The sequence below is a fragment of the Prionailurus bengalensis genome, chromosome A2, assembly GCF_016509475.1.
Source record: "Prionailurus bengalensis isolate Pbe53 chromosome A2, Fcat_Pben_1.1_paternal_pri, whole genome shotgun sequence".
In the NCBI taxonomy this organism is placed as follows: Eukaryota; Metazoa; Chordata; class Mammalia; order Carnivora; family Felidae; genus Prionailurus; species Prionailurus bengalensis.
The window spans coordinates 21394022-21408572 of NC_057348.1; the positions used below are offsets into that span (position 1 = coordinate 21394022).

At 38.0% G+C, this 14551-nt stretch overlaps 1 protein-coding gene across 47 annotated transcripts in view; it reads right to left on the minus strand.

Annotated features, from left to right (window-relative positions):
- PBRM1 (polybromo 1) overlaps nucleotides 1-14551 on the minus strand; it is a 116882-nt gene that overhangs the window by 68884 nt on the left and 33447 nt on the right. For 33 of the 47 annotated variants that reach the window (XM_043587573.1, XM_043587574.1, XM_043587555.1 and 30 more), the window contains 7 exons: nucleotides 12843-12941; nucleotides 10283-10368; nucleotides 9432-9527; nucleotides 8709-8797; nucleotides 4951-5164; nucleotides 1420-1561; nucleotides 209-306 (listed from right to left, as the gene is read on the minus strand). In XM_043587573.1, coding sequence (XP_043443508.1) covers nucleotides 209-306; nucleotides 1420-1561; nucleotides 4951-5164; nucleotides 8709-8797; nucleotides 9432-9527; nucleotides 10283-10368; nucleotides 12843-12941 — 824 coding nt within the window. The remainder of the gene's footprint in view (nucleotides 1-208; nucleotides 307-1419; nucleotides 1562-4950; nucleotides 5165-8708; nucleotides 8798-9431; nucleotides 9528-10282; nucleotides 10369-12842; nucleotides 12942-14551) is intronic. The other 14 variants (XM_043587588.1, XM_043587603.1, XM_043587587.1 and 11 more) reach the window with 1 other exon arrangement.

Sequence of the window (14551 nt, forward strand, 5' to 3'; positions counted from 1 at the left end):
TTGATCATCTAACACCAGTACGGTACTTGCACCAACAACAGTGCTAATCATACAATTTACAAATGAATTCTAACAGAAGATGTGTTATTAGATAATTAAAGCTTGTAAGAAAATTCATACCTGATCGCTTAAAAACACATTTTTCTGCATTTCTCAAAAACAAAATAATAGAAACAGAGGTGTCTCCAGCTGTGAGAAGAGTGTGTACCTTTTTCTTTTCGCACTACCAGCGTCAGAAGTGGCCGAAGAGATCATGCTGTCTCCATCCTCAATGTCGTCCCTCCTGGCAAGCTCCTTTTTCTTTGCCTGAAACAGAGCAGATCCCAGGAGTCAAGCTCACGTGCTGAACACTCCCAGAATATATGATTATTAATAAGCTAGACATAGCAGATTCTTTTAGAAAAACACAACCGCATGGAGGATGCACAAAATTAGAGTCCGTAAAGATTTTCAATAACCCAATCAACAAAAGCCTGCTTGACAGAAAAGCAGGTTAAAAAAACAGATCCAGAGGGTTGAGGAATCAACAATAACTAAAATGCAAGACTACAAAGGGCACAGACATTAAAAGCACTGAAGCAAGTTGTAGGGGCATCCGGCCCCAGGGGTCATTTTAAGTAAAGCCAATTCAAAGACGGTCTCTGGTACCCTTCACTTCTTAAGCAATGGTGTGGCTAAGAAGAAAGTTTAATGTGAGAGGTGAAAGAAGATCTACTTTTCAACACATGCATTTTTAAAGACCTTCTGCCAAACAGCTGAAAGTCCAACCACCGCACTTAGAGAAGATATAGAGAGTACTGAAAGAAAATACTTGAAATCCACAGCACTCATGCTAGTACTGACTATACAAAATGAAGATTCTATAGGTGGTCTAAAATTGCTTTTGTTGCTTCCTTGCTCTGAGATTCTCTTTCCAGAAAGAGTCTACCCAAAACCAACAGACACACTTTGTATTTCGTATCTATTCCTTTATCTTTCAAAACCCATAAGGGACCCATGACTCCAGATGCCCATCAGAAAGGATCTGATAAATTCATGGACACTGTACAATGATGAATTAGCTCTAAGGTGTCCTTTCTCCTAGGACTAATCCCACCTTAGCAAAATCTAGGACAAAATAAATAAAATCTAAATAACAGAATATTGTCTGTGATTGGAAGGAAACTTCCTGAGGACTGTAAAATCACTCCCCAGGCACAAATCCCCGCTCCTTCCACTCACAAAGGCAACTAAGTCTAAACTATTCTTTTACTCTACATGGTCCTGACAACTCTAAAAAAGTACCCAGCAGGACTTGTGGCTGAAATAAATGATGTGTCAATGCTGGGAGAAATCACACCTCTTAAAAGCACAGCCTCGTACTCTGTGAAATCACCTCAGTCACACACGCTGCAGCTAAGCAAACCCAAGGCATCATACCTGCATGACTTGCTGCAATCTTAGGACCCGCTTGTAGATGGCTGAGTTGGGAACATTATAGCGCTTGGCATTTTCAAACATTAAATTCAGATCACACTCCAAATGATCTAAAGTTTCATATTCTTGGTTCTTGAGCTTTGTTCTGTGAAAGACAAACACATAGCTACACTTTGCCTTTACAAAAACGATGGAACATCCTTACTGAAAGTCTTAACAAGCAGTGACTGGCCTCTTCACTGGTGACGCTGATTAGAGGCCTGGTAGGGGCACTTTCAATACAGGAGGCAAAAGCACCATTGTAGTTAGCACAACAGTCTACCTGAAAATCCAGAAGAACGAAACACTAGAAGAAGTAATAAGAGGACCTAGGTGTAAAGGTGGTCAATTACAAAGCAAATATACTAGCAAAAATCCTAATGGAAAACCCATAGTGGCTAATATTCAAACCCCAAGAAGAGAAAAAAAATCAAGGAGGTTTTAAGCTACCTTAATGAAGAACCATGGTGATCTAGCCACTTCTGAAAATAAAAGTCCGTTCCCATTCATAAGGGTGAAAGAAAAGAGAAAGTAGTGGCAACACCATGAAAGAGCAACTCAGGGGATACATGTATGTACAACGAAGATATCTTAAGATGGTAAATGAGACGCACACACGTCAGAGTCCATTCACTACCACCCTTCCAATACAAACATTTGTAACTCATTATGATGGCTTAAAATTGACGTTTTTACTTATTTTACTTAAAAGTCTTAAGAATTTTTTTTTTTTAGTTTTTTTTTAATGTTTATTTATTTTTGAGAGAGAGAGCATGCAAGCAGGGGAGGGGCAGAGTGAGAGGGAGACACAGAATCTGAAGCAGGCTCCAGGTTCCGAGCTGTCAGCACAGAGCCCAATGCGGGGCTTGAACTCACAAGCTATGACACATCATGACTGGAGTCGAAGTCGCTCAACCGAGCCACCCAGGCACCCCAAAAGCCTTAAGAATTCTGATATGTCTCTCAGACACTATGGCTATTGCTAATACCAACTCTCATAAAGTCCCTTATACATTTTATATGAAGTTAAGAGCCAGTTTGCCCTAACTATATGCACTTAGGATAGACTTTGAAATCTTCTGATGGAAGCACCCCCAAACTATGTGCAGATTCCATGTGGGCTTAAAAAGACACGAGTGTTAGAGGACATCTCTGGGATGAAGCAAACAACAACGATGCAGAAACTCAGTTCTCAGTACCAACTTATGTAGCTAGCACCCAGAACTTAAATTACAGCCTCAGACATCATTATTCAGGCCAACTCCAGGGGTAATGTGCTGAGTATTCTCAATACCCACGAAGAACAGACATGGAATTCAAACTTGTAAGTGACAATCTACAGTAAATCTTCAGATATTCATCAGACTGATGTTAATCAAGCATAGTAGGGGTGGGATGGGCCGAATGGGAAATAAAAGATGGGGCTGACAAGCCTCAGCACAGTGAAAGGTGGCATATGGAGCCACACTGTCTAGTTCCTGACCACTCTTCCATTTCTGTTGCTTTTGATGACACTCAACTATCATACTTCTGCCAACAAATCTTCCTAGGACTAGGCTATATAATAGAGTAGCCACTAGCCACGTGTAGCTATTTAAATCAAAATAAAATTTAAAATCTAGTTCCTTAGTTGCACCTGCCACATATCAAGTGCTCCATAGTCACGTGTGACTAGTGGCTGCCATAATGGACAGGGCAGAGAAAATAGCATTTCCACCATCACAGAAAGTTCTAGTCGGCAGTACTGCTGTCAATTTCCCTGTTGCTCCTATGGAGAGACAACGGAAGGTGGTCCAGCTCCTGTCAGGCACCACTGGCCTGTGGGTCCTTAGAAAGGAGGTAGATGAGTCACCCTAAAAGCTGACCGTGCAGAATTCTACTGTGCTCCCAGCTAGTTCTCAGCCACTTCTCCATTCCTCACACTACCCTACCTGTGTGCCAGACAACTGTCAAAAAGTAAATTTAAAAAGGGGGAAGGCACAGAATTATTGACTTAACAAAGCAAGGTTTATACTAGAAAATTTTAACCAGAAGAAGGTTGTAGGCAGGTGATTGAGTTGGCTTGAAATAGGTCTTCTTTTGAATTAATTAATTAGACTGAACAACAACAAAGACTGAGGGAGAAAAGAAACTAAGGACAAAAATTGCTGAGTTAAAAGAGAACCTCTCAACATCTAGAAGACTGTCACTACCTTTTCCAAGATAAAGAGTATAAAAGACAATTTCCAAATGATTTTCTTCATGAATGGCAGCTTTAATTTCAATATTATTTTAAGAGGGCAAAATAAACTGATTTTCTATTATCCTACCTGTGTACAAAACCTCCCAAGTTTGGATTAAGTAAAAACACCATAAATTTTACTGATCAAATGATGAACATGGAAATTACAAATGCAAAACCAGGAAACACCTGTTGCTAGCCAAACTTATTTTCTAGGATTCAGCAAGTATAAGAATTTTAATTTCTATTATTTGGAAAGTGAGTTACCTGCCCTGGTAAATATCAGCTTAGTGTGATTTTACCCAATTATTTTTGTGTTGTTACCTCTATTTAGGTATACTGTAAAACCTAACCCACACTGTGAGAGTTACAATATTACTTATTTCCTATTATTTTTAATAATGTGGTGGTTTCAGTATTCTGTCTGGCTGATTTCCCAATGATTCTTTATTTGTTTGTTTATTTAAAAGTAGTCTCCATGCCCAATGTGGGGCTAGAACTCACAACCCTGAGATCAAGAGTTACCATGCTCTACCAACTGAGCCAGCCAGTCATCCCTCAATGGTAATTTTCTTTTTTTTTAAGTTTATTTTTGAGAGAGTGAGAGAGAGAATGCACACAAGCAGGGGAGGGGCAGAGAGAGAGGAAGAGAGAGGATCCCAAGCAGGCTCTGCACTATCAGCACAGAGCCCCACAAGGGGCCTGAACCCACAAACTGTGAGATCATGACCTGAGCCAAAATCAAGAGTTGGATGCTTAACCAACTGAGCCACCTAGGCTCTTCTGATTATTTTATCATTTTCTATACAGAAAAGGGAAACCAAGATGGGCCATCTTTCAGGTATTGTTTCAAATAATGAATTCTCTAAGAGCTAACTATACTTATTCTGGGGGCTCAACTATAGATACAAAATTTAAATACAGTTAAACTGTTATAATTAAAATATCACTGAGAGGTATAAGCAGAAAGATTTTTGTGTTTTGCTCAGTTGTAAGAAAATGGACAGTTAAATTCTGAGCTATATGACTTTTGAGTTGCCTAGCTGGAATAACTTTGGTTCACTTGCCTTGACTCTACTGTAGTACAAAGAATACCATTTGAATGTAATCAAATTTATTTCTCACCCTTCACATAGGAGTAATATTCAAGTATACTCTAGACATGCAAACATTTTTACCTTTAATATCCTTATCCATTTTAGGAAGGAGACAGATATGCAGGGCTCAACCATAAAAAAATGGATTTCTACTGAATAATGTAGAAGACATCTTACCTGATCTGTTGTAGGGATATGGGCATTTTAATTTGCTGATAATAATCAGGGTATTTTTTCTTTGAAGGCAAATGAAAAAAAGGTTCAGCTATAAGCTGCCCTTGGTTATTCCGACAGCTCCTAACTGTGTCATAAAGCTGATAAAAAGGATTTGAAACATCCATAAATGAAGTAATGCTCTCTGCTTCCGACTCTCCTTCTTCATAACGTGCAGCTAAATAAAAGACAAAAAAGGTATTTATTTATAAGGGGAAGAGAGAACCAACCTTTAAAGCTTCTAACCACCTTCCAGCTTAAACTTATATATGTTTGAGAATACTTACATTAAAAGAATAGTTTCCAGGCCTCATTAAAGATGCTGTTAGTAATGCTTAATTTTATGTGTAGAGAAATGTTACACAGAAGCAGAATAAAATGTTACATAGAATATGTTATACTGTTTTTTAAAAGTTACAAAATAGTTTCTTTAAAAAATTTTTTTTAATGTTTATTTATTTTGGAGAATGACAGAGATAGAGCATGAGTGGGGGAGAGTCGGAAAGAGAGGGAGACACAGAGTCCGAATCAGGCTCCAGGCTCTGAGCTGTCAGCACAGAGCCCAACGCGGGGCCCAAACTCACAAACGGTGAGATCATGACCTGAGCCAAAGTCAGATGCCCAAACGACAGAGCCACCCAGGTGCCCCAAAATAGTTTCTCTTTTTTAAATGTGACTCCTTTAGAGACTCCTTGCTGTATGTGTCTGGCCAAGAAAAGCAGCAACCAGCCATACACAGATCTCAGAACTAAAGCAACAGCATGCAGTTTATGGTCATAGAAATGTATACTGATGTTGGGTTGATATTGGTAGATCTGGTTTTGCTTTAACTCTGTGTGATTTTGCCCCACTGATCTATAGCATCCCTTAAGAATGAGGTCTTCCCTTATTGAGGGAAGTTTCAGATAGAAGCTTATCATAAAAACACCAAAACAAACAACATATAGTCATTTTTATAGAAAAACAAAATATATTCTTCATTTCCCTAAATTCTATAACAGTATATAAGGACCATAATTTAAGTTTTCTTAATCAAAATCACTACTGTTCCCAGGTGAGAATGACAATCATTTATTAAGTACTCAGTTACAGTGTTAAGAGATGGGTACACTACCAGTCTCAGGGGATTTGAGAGAGGATCTGGACCTAGTCATGGAGACAGAAGCAAAGAGAGGATCTGAAACTAGTTTTTTCTGACCCTACTACTGCTGACTTTCTCTGTAGAGAGCTTGCACATATGTAGTTGATTTATATACCTAGATATGTTTTGCTGCTACTTCAACCCTATCTTTAAAAAACATTTTCTGGGGCGCCTGGGTGGCTCAGTCGGTTGAGCGTCCGACTTCAGCTCAGGTCATGATCTCATAGTCCGTGAGTTCGAGCCCCATGTTGGGCTCTGTGTGGACAGCTCAGAGCCTGGGGCCTGCTTCAGATTCTGTGTCTCCCTCTCTCTCTGCCCCTAACCCACTCGCATTCTGTCTCCGTCTCTCTCAAAAATAAACATTAAGAAAAAAAAAATTACATTTTCTTTTTGTGGTTGATTCCAGAAATTAAATAAATTTTTAGATAACGATCTTATATCTAGCACCTTATTATTCTTATTAATTCCAATAATTTATCTGTATAGTCTTTTCAGTAGAAAACTCAAAAAACAATCTTTCAACTGCAATTTTTATAAATCCTTCTTCTTTTCTGATTCTTACTCCTTCATTGTTGTCTGGCCTCTGATCAAAAGAGGTAACGACATTCTTACTTACAGTAAAGGGAATGCTGTAAGTATTTCCCTTGTGCTCTTTTTACCTTTTCTAATACTGCAGTGACCTAGCATTCCTGGAGCAAAACCAACTGTGTCATCATGTATTATCTTTTACAAATACTGCTAGATACAGTGTGTTTCTTTTTGTTTAGTTTGGATATCTAGGTTCTATCGGATTTAAAAAATAAACTGGAGAGCTCCTTTTTGGAGCTCCTTTTCTATTCTATGCAGGAGTTTGTATATAATTCTGTTCCTTGAATGTCTGGCCTGGTGTTTTTATGGGAAAAGATTTATAATAATTTAAAAAAAAATTTTTTTTTTAACATTTATTTATTTTTGAGACAGAGAGAGACAGCATGAACGGGGGAGGGGCAGAGAGAGAGGGAGACACAGAATCAGAAGCAGGCTCCAGGCTCTGAGCCATCAGCCCAGAGCCCGACGCGGGGCTCGAACTCACGGACCGCGAAATTGTGACCTGAGCCGAAGTTGGATGCTTAACCGACTGAGCCACCCAGGCGCCCCTATAATAATTTTTTTAATGCTGATACAACTAATAAGCCTTTTTCTTCTTGAATCTGTTTTAGGTTTGTTTGTTTACTTATTTATTTATTTAATTTATGGGGGAGCGCAAGTGGGGGAGGGGTAGAGAGATGGGCACAGAGGATCTGAAGCGGGCTCCACGTTGACACAGACAGCAGTGAGCCTGATGTGGGGCTCGAACTCATGAACTGCGAGACCGTGACCTGTGCCGAAGTCGGACACTCAACTGACTAAAACACCCAGGTGCCCCAGGTATTTATCACTTTCTAGGAGTTTGCCCATTTCATCTAAATGTTCAAATTTGTTTGCATAAAGCAGTTCATACATTCTTTCTAATCTGTATGCTCCCTGTTTCCCCTAGTATTTTTTATTTGTTCCTTCGGTTTCTTTCTTGATATTCTCACCACAGATTTGCCTATTTTATTAACAGTTGTAACAGAAAAACTTTGACTTCACTGATCTTCTCTACTATAGGTTTCCTTTCAAACAAATTCGTTTCTGCTCTTAGCTTTCTTACCTTTTTTTCTATGTCTCTGCTTTTATTCTCTTATTATTTACTTATGTTGGGTGCTTAGTTCATTGACTTTCAGTTGCTTTTCTAAACAGAAGCAATCAGCCCTGTAAGTTTCCCTCCAAAATAGCCCTTTAGTGTATCCCTACTGTTTTGACATATATTATGTTCATTATTGCTATTGTTCAATTTCAGGTAATTAAATTTCTATTATAATTTTTCTTTTTTAAAAAGAGAAACCCAAACATTTGGAATTTTTTCTCTTTCCTAAGTGTTTGGTTTTTTAAATTTTATCTTTTCAAGATTGGGTGCTTATGATAGGTGCATTATGGTCAGAAATTTGGTCTGTAAAATACCCAACTTTCAAATTGGTTGAAATTTGTTTCATGGCTAAGTACATGGGCAATTTTTATGACTGTTCTATGTGAATCTGAGAAGAACATGTATTCTCTAACTGCAGAACATTTGCCTGTTTATATTGATCTTGTTGTCTTAGGCTGCTCTGATTGTAATTTATGTCTATCTTTAATCAGAAGCTCCTGCCAAGAAGAAACTATAGCTTACTAAAAATGTAAGGCAGTGGCCTAGAAATCTAAGATGGCGTGAATGTCTCTCTCGGGTTTCCTGATGGCATCACTAGTACTCACTATTTATCATTTATAGGCTTGAAACCGGGATGTGCTAAGGCTAGCAAACCAACTGTTTGGCAAAAGTATTTACTTATTAGATACAAGCTATAACATAAAATAAACAAGCTTTTGATAAGTTTGCCAACCAAAGAGCGGAATCAAAATGCAACAAAATAGCATGTACTCCAAAACTGACAAACTCCCAGACAGACCAAAGTTACTGTAACTTTCCTTCACCAGAAGGATCAGCTGAGAAGGCATTAACTTGTCAAGACCTAATACCTACCAGCTAAAGCATCCTCCTCACTTTCTGAGCCATACTGAAGTGCCATGGTAATTGCTGACAAACGACCCCCTTGGACTGTTCTTTTATTTCTACAAAGAAAAACAAGCAATCAGAAGACAGGAAAAAATGTTATAATAATTTGGTTACCTTACAGGAAATAGGAACTATTAACAAAGCAGTCACATTAAAAAAAAAAACAACAAAAGAATTTCTATTCAACTGTGTGCTCAATTTATCTTTATACTTTTTATATTCCCCATAATCAATCTAAGCCAAGAAGACCAATTTTTCTCTCTCAGGGTGGTAGAAAGCCTAAAGTAGGCTACTTGCAATTGTGTGTTACTTAAATGTAGCACTACTCTTTATTTTATGAAAAATACAGATTCATTCATAATTACTGGTTAATTCTCTTCTAAGATGCTCATATTCTACAGTGAAAAGAAATCTTACTTTTGATACCAAATCTTTTAGTATTTTACCACACATTTGTTTTATTGTAAATATTAAACACTACCAGACAAACAACTTATGCCTATGCATTTTTCAGAGGTGAGATCAGGCCAACTATAGCACTTAACTTTTAAAAAGGCATTTGATAACAATTCTCATAATAACCCAATTATACCCAAAAGAAGTATTTCAAGATAGCCATCAGGCAAACACTAATATGCCTCGCCTCAAAAACATGGTCAGTTCTCAGATTAAACACACTCACTCTCTCACCGGTAATACTTGCTAGTGGGATTTCTCTCTTCACTAAGGCTGCCTTTACTGTGTGAAGGACCTGTCAGCCTGGCTGTGGCCAAATTTGATGGAGTCCTATCACAGATAAGATAAAAAACCTTAGAAAATTGACAGCTGAAATCAGAATGCTGGGTAGACAAAAAGGAAACAAGCATTTTTTGGTTTGTTTCTAAATAGAAATGTTCAAGTATTTCTGAGCCTCCACAGCAGGCTTTGTTCCAAAGCCTGAAGACTGCAGAAGAGAATGGACCAGGGCTGGTCCTAGAGAGCTCAAGGTCCCTGCAGTGACAGAGGATCTGGTAATGAAACAAATGTCAGGGTCAGGAGAAAGCTTTGAAAGCAGCCACTCCAGCTTCCATTTCCAGTAGGAAGAAATGGAATCCAAGAAATAAGACTTGTTCAAAGTCCTGGAAGAGCCAGGATGATACTTTAGATCTCCTGACACCTAGCTATATGCTCTCACTGCTGATATAAATATATACTATTATGTGTTACATACAAATACCATATTACACATGCACTTATCATATATAATGTGTTATATACATATTATATATAGTATATATAAAAACAAATATATACATACATAGTAATAAAAGTAGACAGTGATGTTAAGCCTCAAAAATTGTTTCTTTTTAAATAAAGTCTTTCAGCTGCAACGAAGGGGCTGGGTAAGAGTTAATCTCTCTTCTCTTCAGAATTACATTACTAACTGTAAACATAATCTTCGAATGCAACATACATTTTGTTTTACACTGCACTGATTCCACTAGCTGGAAAATTTGGCACATAATAAAGGCACAAGGATTTTAAACATTTTAAAAACATACCTCATTCGAAGGCTTGACTTAGCCATTTCATGATGTTCAATTTCTGCCTTTTTCATATAAAATATTTTTTTTATAGAATTTGCATCCTGTCAACATAAAATTATTTGGTTTAGAAAAAAAGGACAGTTTAAAATGCCATCAAAGAGCACTTTCTACGGCACTCTTCCATTTGGAGTAGACTTCCATTTAATGCCCATAAAGTTGCATCCTCTAACCTTTCCATAACTTTCAAAAACACAGTCATAAATCTATAGAAGTTAAAAAGCCTCCTACCTCTTTCACAATTAGTCAAGTAATGCACAAAAATCTAACAGTGAACAAGGAAAAATGAGTGAAAATGAACAACTCTACCTATGTCCACTGACCTAAAAATTGATATACTTCTAAGATTAAAGACTACACACACAAATTTAGGATGAATGTACTTACTGAAATCAATAGCATACAACAGATCAAATCTAGTTTCCCTTTTCTCTAAAATTTATTTAAGGGAAAATAATCAGACCAAAAAGTACAATCTTAACTGCATCAACAAACTATTGGTACTATACTATTAAAGTGTCCTATTAAGGACTAAAAATTTAAGAACTTCATTGTTCGTTTCTCTGATTTTTCACTTGAAGTTTCTTAAAAGATGAAAGTTTACTAAAAGATGAAAGATAAATGAACTACCAAAAGCAACTATATATGAATCAGTATTCTGGAAGTCAATGATTTTATTCTCAAAAGGTTTTCTGAGAATCCTTTGCTAAATTCCCAATGACATATGATTAATTCAAGGCATTTCTAAAGCAACTGTGTTACAGGACTACAAAATTTCTAGGAACGACTCACATCACAAAGCAGTGAAGTAGTCATTTTACATTGTATATTATACTATAGAAGTCACTTTCTATATTAATGAGGTTTAAAAGGAGACATTAAATCAATGTTTAAAGTGGCTCAGAAATGAACCTTACCTCTGGCATAAAGAGATATATAAATGAATGGAAGAGTACTGAGCTTCCAGAAATAAACCCATGCACTGATAGTCAACCTCTAGCCAACACAACTCAATGGGGAAAGAATAGCCTTTTCAATATAAAGTGGTGGGACAAATGAGTATCTCATGGGGAAGAATCAATGTAGATCCCCTACCTCACACCTACCTCAGGTATACACAAATTAATTCAAAATGGATACATTTAGATCTAAGAGCTGAATCTATAAAGTTCCTAGAAGAGAACAAAGGTGAAATCTTTGTGGCTTTGGATTAAGTAATATATGACACTGAAAATTATGAGCAACCAACAGAAATACAAACTGCACTAAATAACATTAAAAACTCTGTGTCAAAGGACACTATCACGAAGGTGAAAACAATCCATAGAATGGGAGAAAATATTTGTAAATCATATATCTACTCTAATGTCCAGACTATGTAAAGAAATCTAACAATTCAACAATAAAAAGACAAGTGACCCAATAAAAAAATGGGCTAAGGATCTGAACAGAAATTTTTTCAAAGAAGATATATGAATGGCTGATATGCACATAAAAAGATGTTCAACATCACTAATCATCAGGGAAATGCTAATCAAAACTCAATGAGATACTACTTCACACCCATGAGGATGGCTATCATAAAAACAAAAACAAAAATGACAAGGAAATGTTAGTGAGAAGGTGGAGAAATTTCAACTGCACATTGCTAGTGGGAATGTAAAATGGTGTATCTACTTTGGAAAACAATGTGGTGGTTCCTCAAAAAGTTAAATATATAGTTAACCATGTGAACCGGCAATTCCATTCCTAGGTATGTACCTAAGGAAAATGAAGATATTATGTCTACATAAAAGCTTACACAGCATTATTTATAATAGCCAAAATGTGGAAACAACCAAATGTCTAGCAACTGACAAGTGGGTAAACAATAAGCAGTATATAAATGTAACAGACGAGAACAAAGTACTGACACCTACTGCAGCATGAGCTCCTTGAGAGCACTGTAAAAGCACTGCGCTCAGGGCAAGAGGCCAGACACACAGGACCACATGCTGTATGACTCCACTGATATGAAATGTCTAGAACAGGCAAGCAAATTCACAGAGACAGAGAGTGGACTGAGCTCCTAGGGCTGAGAGACGGGGTGGGTGGGAGGAATGGAGGGACTGCTACCCGATTGTGGTGATGGCTGCACAACTCTGTGAACACACTAAAAACCATTAAATTAACCTGGAGTGAAATGTATGGTATGTGAATTTTAACTCAATAAAGTCATTATATAAAAACTGTTGGCTAGGGCGCCTGGGTGGCTCAGTCAATTAAGTGTCCGACTTTGGCTCAGGTCATGATCTCATGGTTCATGAGTTCAAGTCCCGCATCGGACTCTGTGCTGACAGCTCAGAGCCTGGAGCCTGCTTCAGATTCTGTGTCTCCCTCTCTGCCCCTCCCCCTCTCACACTCTTTCTCTCTCAAAATAAATAAACATTAAAAAATTAAAAAACAAACAAACAAACAAAAAACTGTTGGCTCTACATTAAGGTATCACTCTTAGCAATGAAAACAACAAAACACTAACCTTGAATACTTGAGAACCAGGCTCATTATAAGTTTTGGCATTTTTTGCTAGGAGATCTATATCTTTGGCCATTGCATGAATGCTCTTGTAGCTTCCATTCTAGAGTAAACAACAAAATACAACAGTTCCTCTTATTGAGAGTTAATCTGTATGACCTTTAAAAAAAAAGAACTCCACATATTTTTATTTTTATTATTATTTTTTAATGTTTATTTATTTTTGAGAGCAAGAGAGACAGAGCATGAGTGGAAGAAGGGCAGAGAGAGAGGGAGATATAGAATCCGAAGCAGGCTCCAGGCTCGGAGCTGTCAGCACAGAGCTTGATGCGGGGCTCAAACTCACAGACTGAGAGATCATGACCTGAGCCAAAGTCAGCCACTTAACCGACTGAGCCACCCAGGCGCCCCCTAACTCCATACATTTTTAAATTCTCACCATATTCAAAGACTTCATTGGAAAATACACGTGAACAATATATAAAGTCATTCTCTCTTTTATAAACTATTACAATTGTCCATTTACACACAAGTTTTTGAGATAGGTAACAAAACTAGAGCTATGTTAAGAGTCATAAAAACATAACTTTTAAAAGATCAAATAAGACAAAAGTCATTTAATTTAGCAAACACGTAGTGCTTACTATGTGTTAAGCACTGTTCTAAGTGCTTTATGAATACTAATCCATTAAGGTGGACTTGAGAGTGTGAAGTAAAACTCCTCTAGTTTTACAGACTACTTCAGATGAAATAGTCTAGCACAGAGGTTAACATTTTGTGAGTACCTACTATGCACTAGGCTCCATGTTAGAGTTGTTACATCTTAAAGCTCACTCAAGTCCAAATAACCCAGGGACACTTAGAACTGCCTTCAATTTACAAAGAAAAGGAAGAAGGGAGACAATCTAGGCTAAAGGTACACATGACTAATGAGAAAGACACAGAAATGAACAAACACATTCTAGAAAGACTGAGAAAACCGAACTAAGTAGAGTGGAAGGTTGGGGAGGGCAGAACCACAGCACAGGCTGCAAAGGTGAGGATAAATAAGGCAGAATCCAGGCAGCCAAAGGAGAGTAGCTGGTTATTTGCCATGTGAGAATACCCAACATCTGAGCATCCTTTTTTTTTTTTTTTTTTAAGATTTTATTTTTAAGTTATCTCTACACCCAACATGGGGCTCAAACTCACAACCCCAAGATCAAGAGTCGCACGCTCTACTGAAGGAGCTGGCCAGGAGCCCCTGAGCACCCTACCCTCTTTATTTGGAGAAAATCCCAGCATAGGCGGTAGGGAGGGACCTGTCCTACACAACAGGGGGTAGAAGTAAGCAGATGGTAGCACTGCCAGCAGCCTGGCACCCAGGCAAGGGGAGATCACTCATGCTTGAGTCTTGAGGCACTAGAGTGAGGGCAAAGGAATAGAGAAAATGAATTCCTAGCCCCCATGAAGGGCAAGTAAAGCAGAGTGGAGCAGCGAGCAACCAGGGCCCACAGTGGTGAATGACATTAGGAACAGCAATGGCACCACAAAGACACCGTGCGTTGACCTCAGCTGTACCACAATGTCCCTGAGTTCCTCCCACTTCTCTAAGGCTACTTCTCCTGCCTACCTTCCTAACAATTCCATGAGCTACCCAGTATCCTTTCAATGGATACCACTTCTACTGGAGTTATTCAGAGTTGGTTACTATTGCACCAGTACAAGAAACTG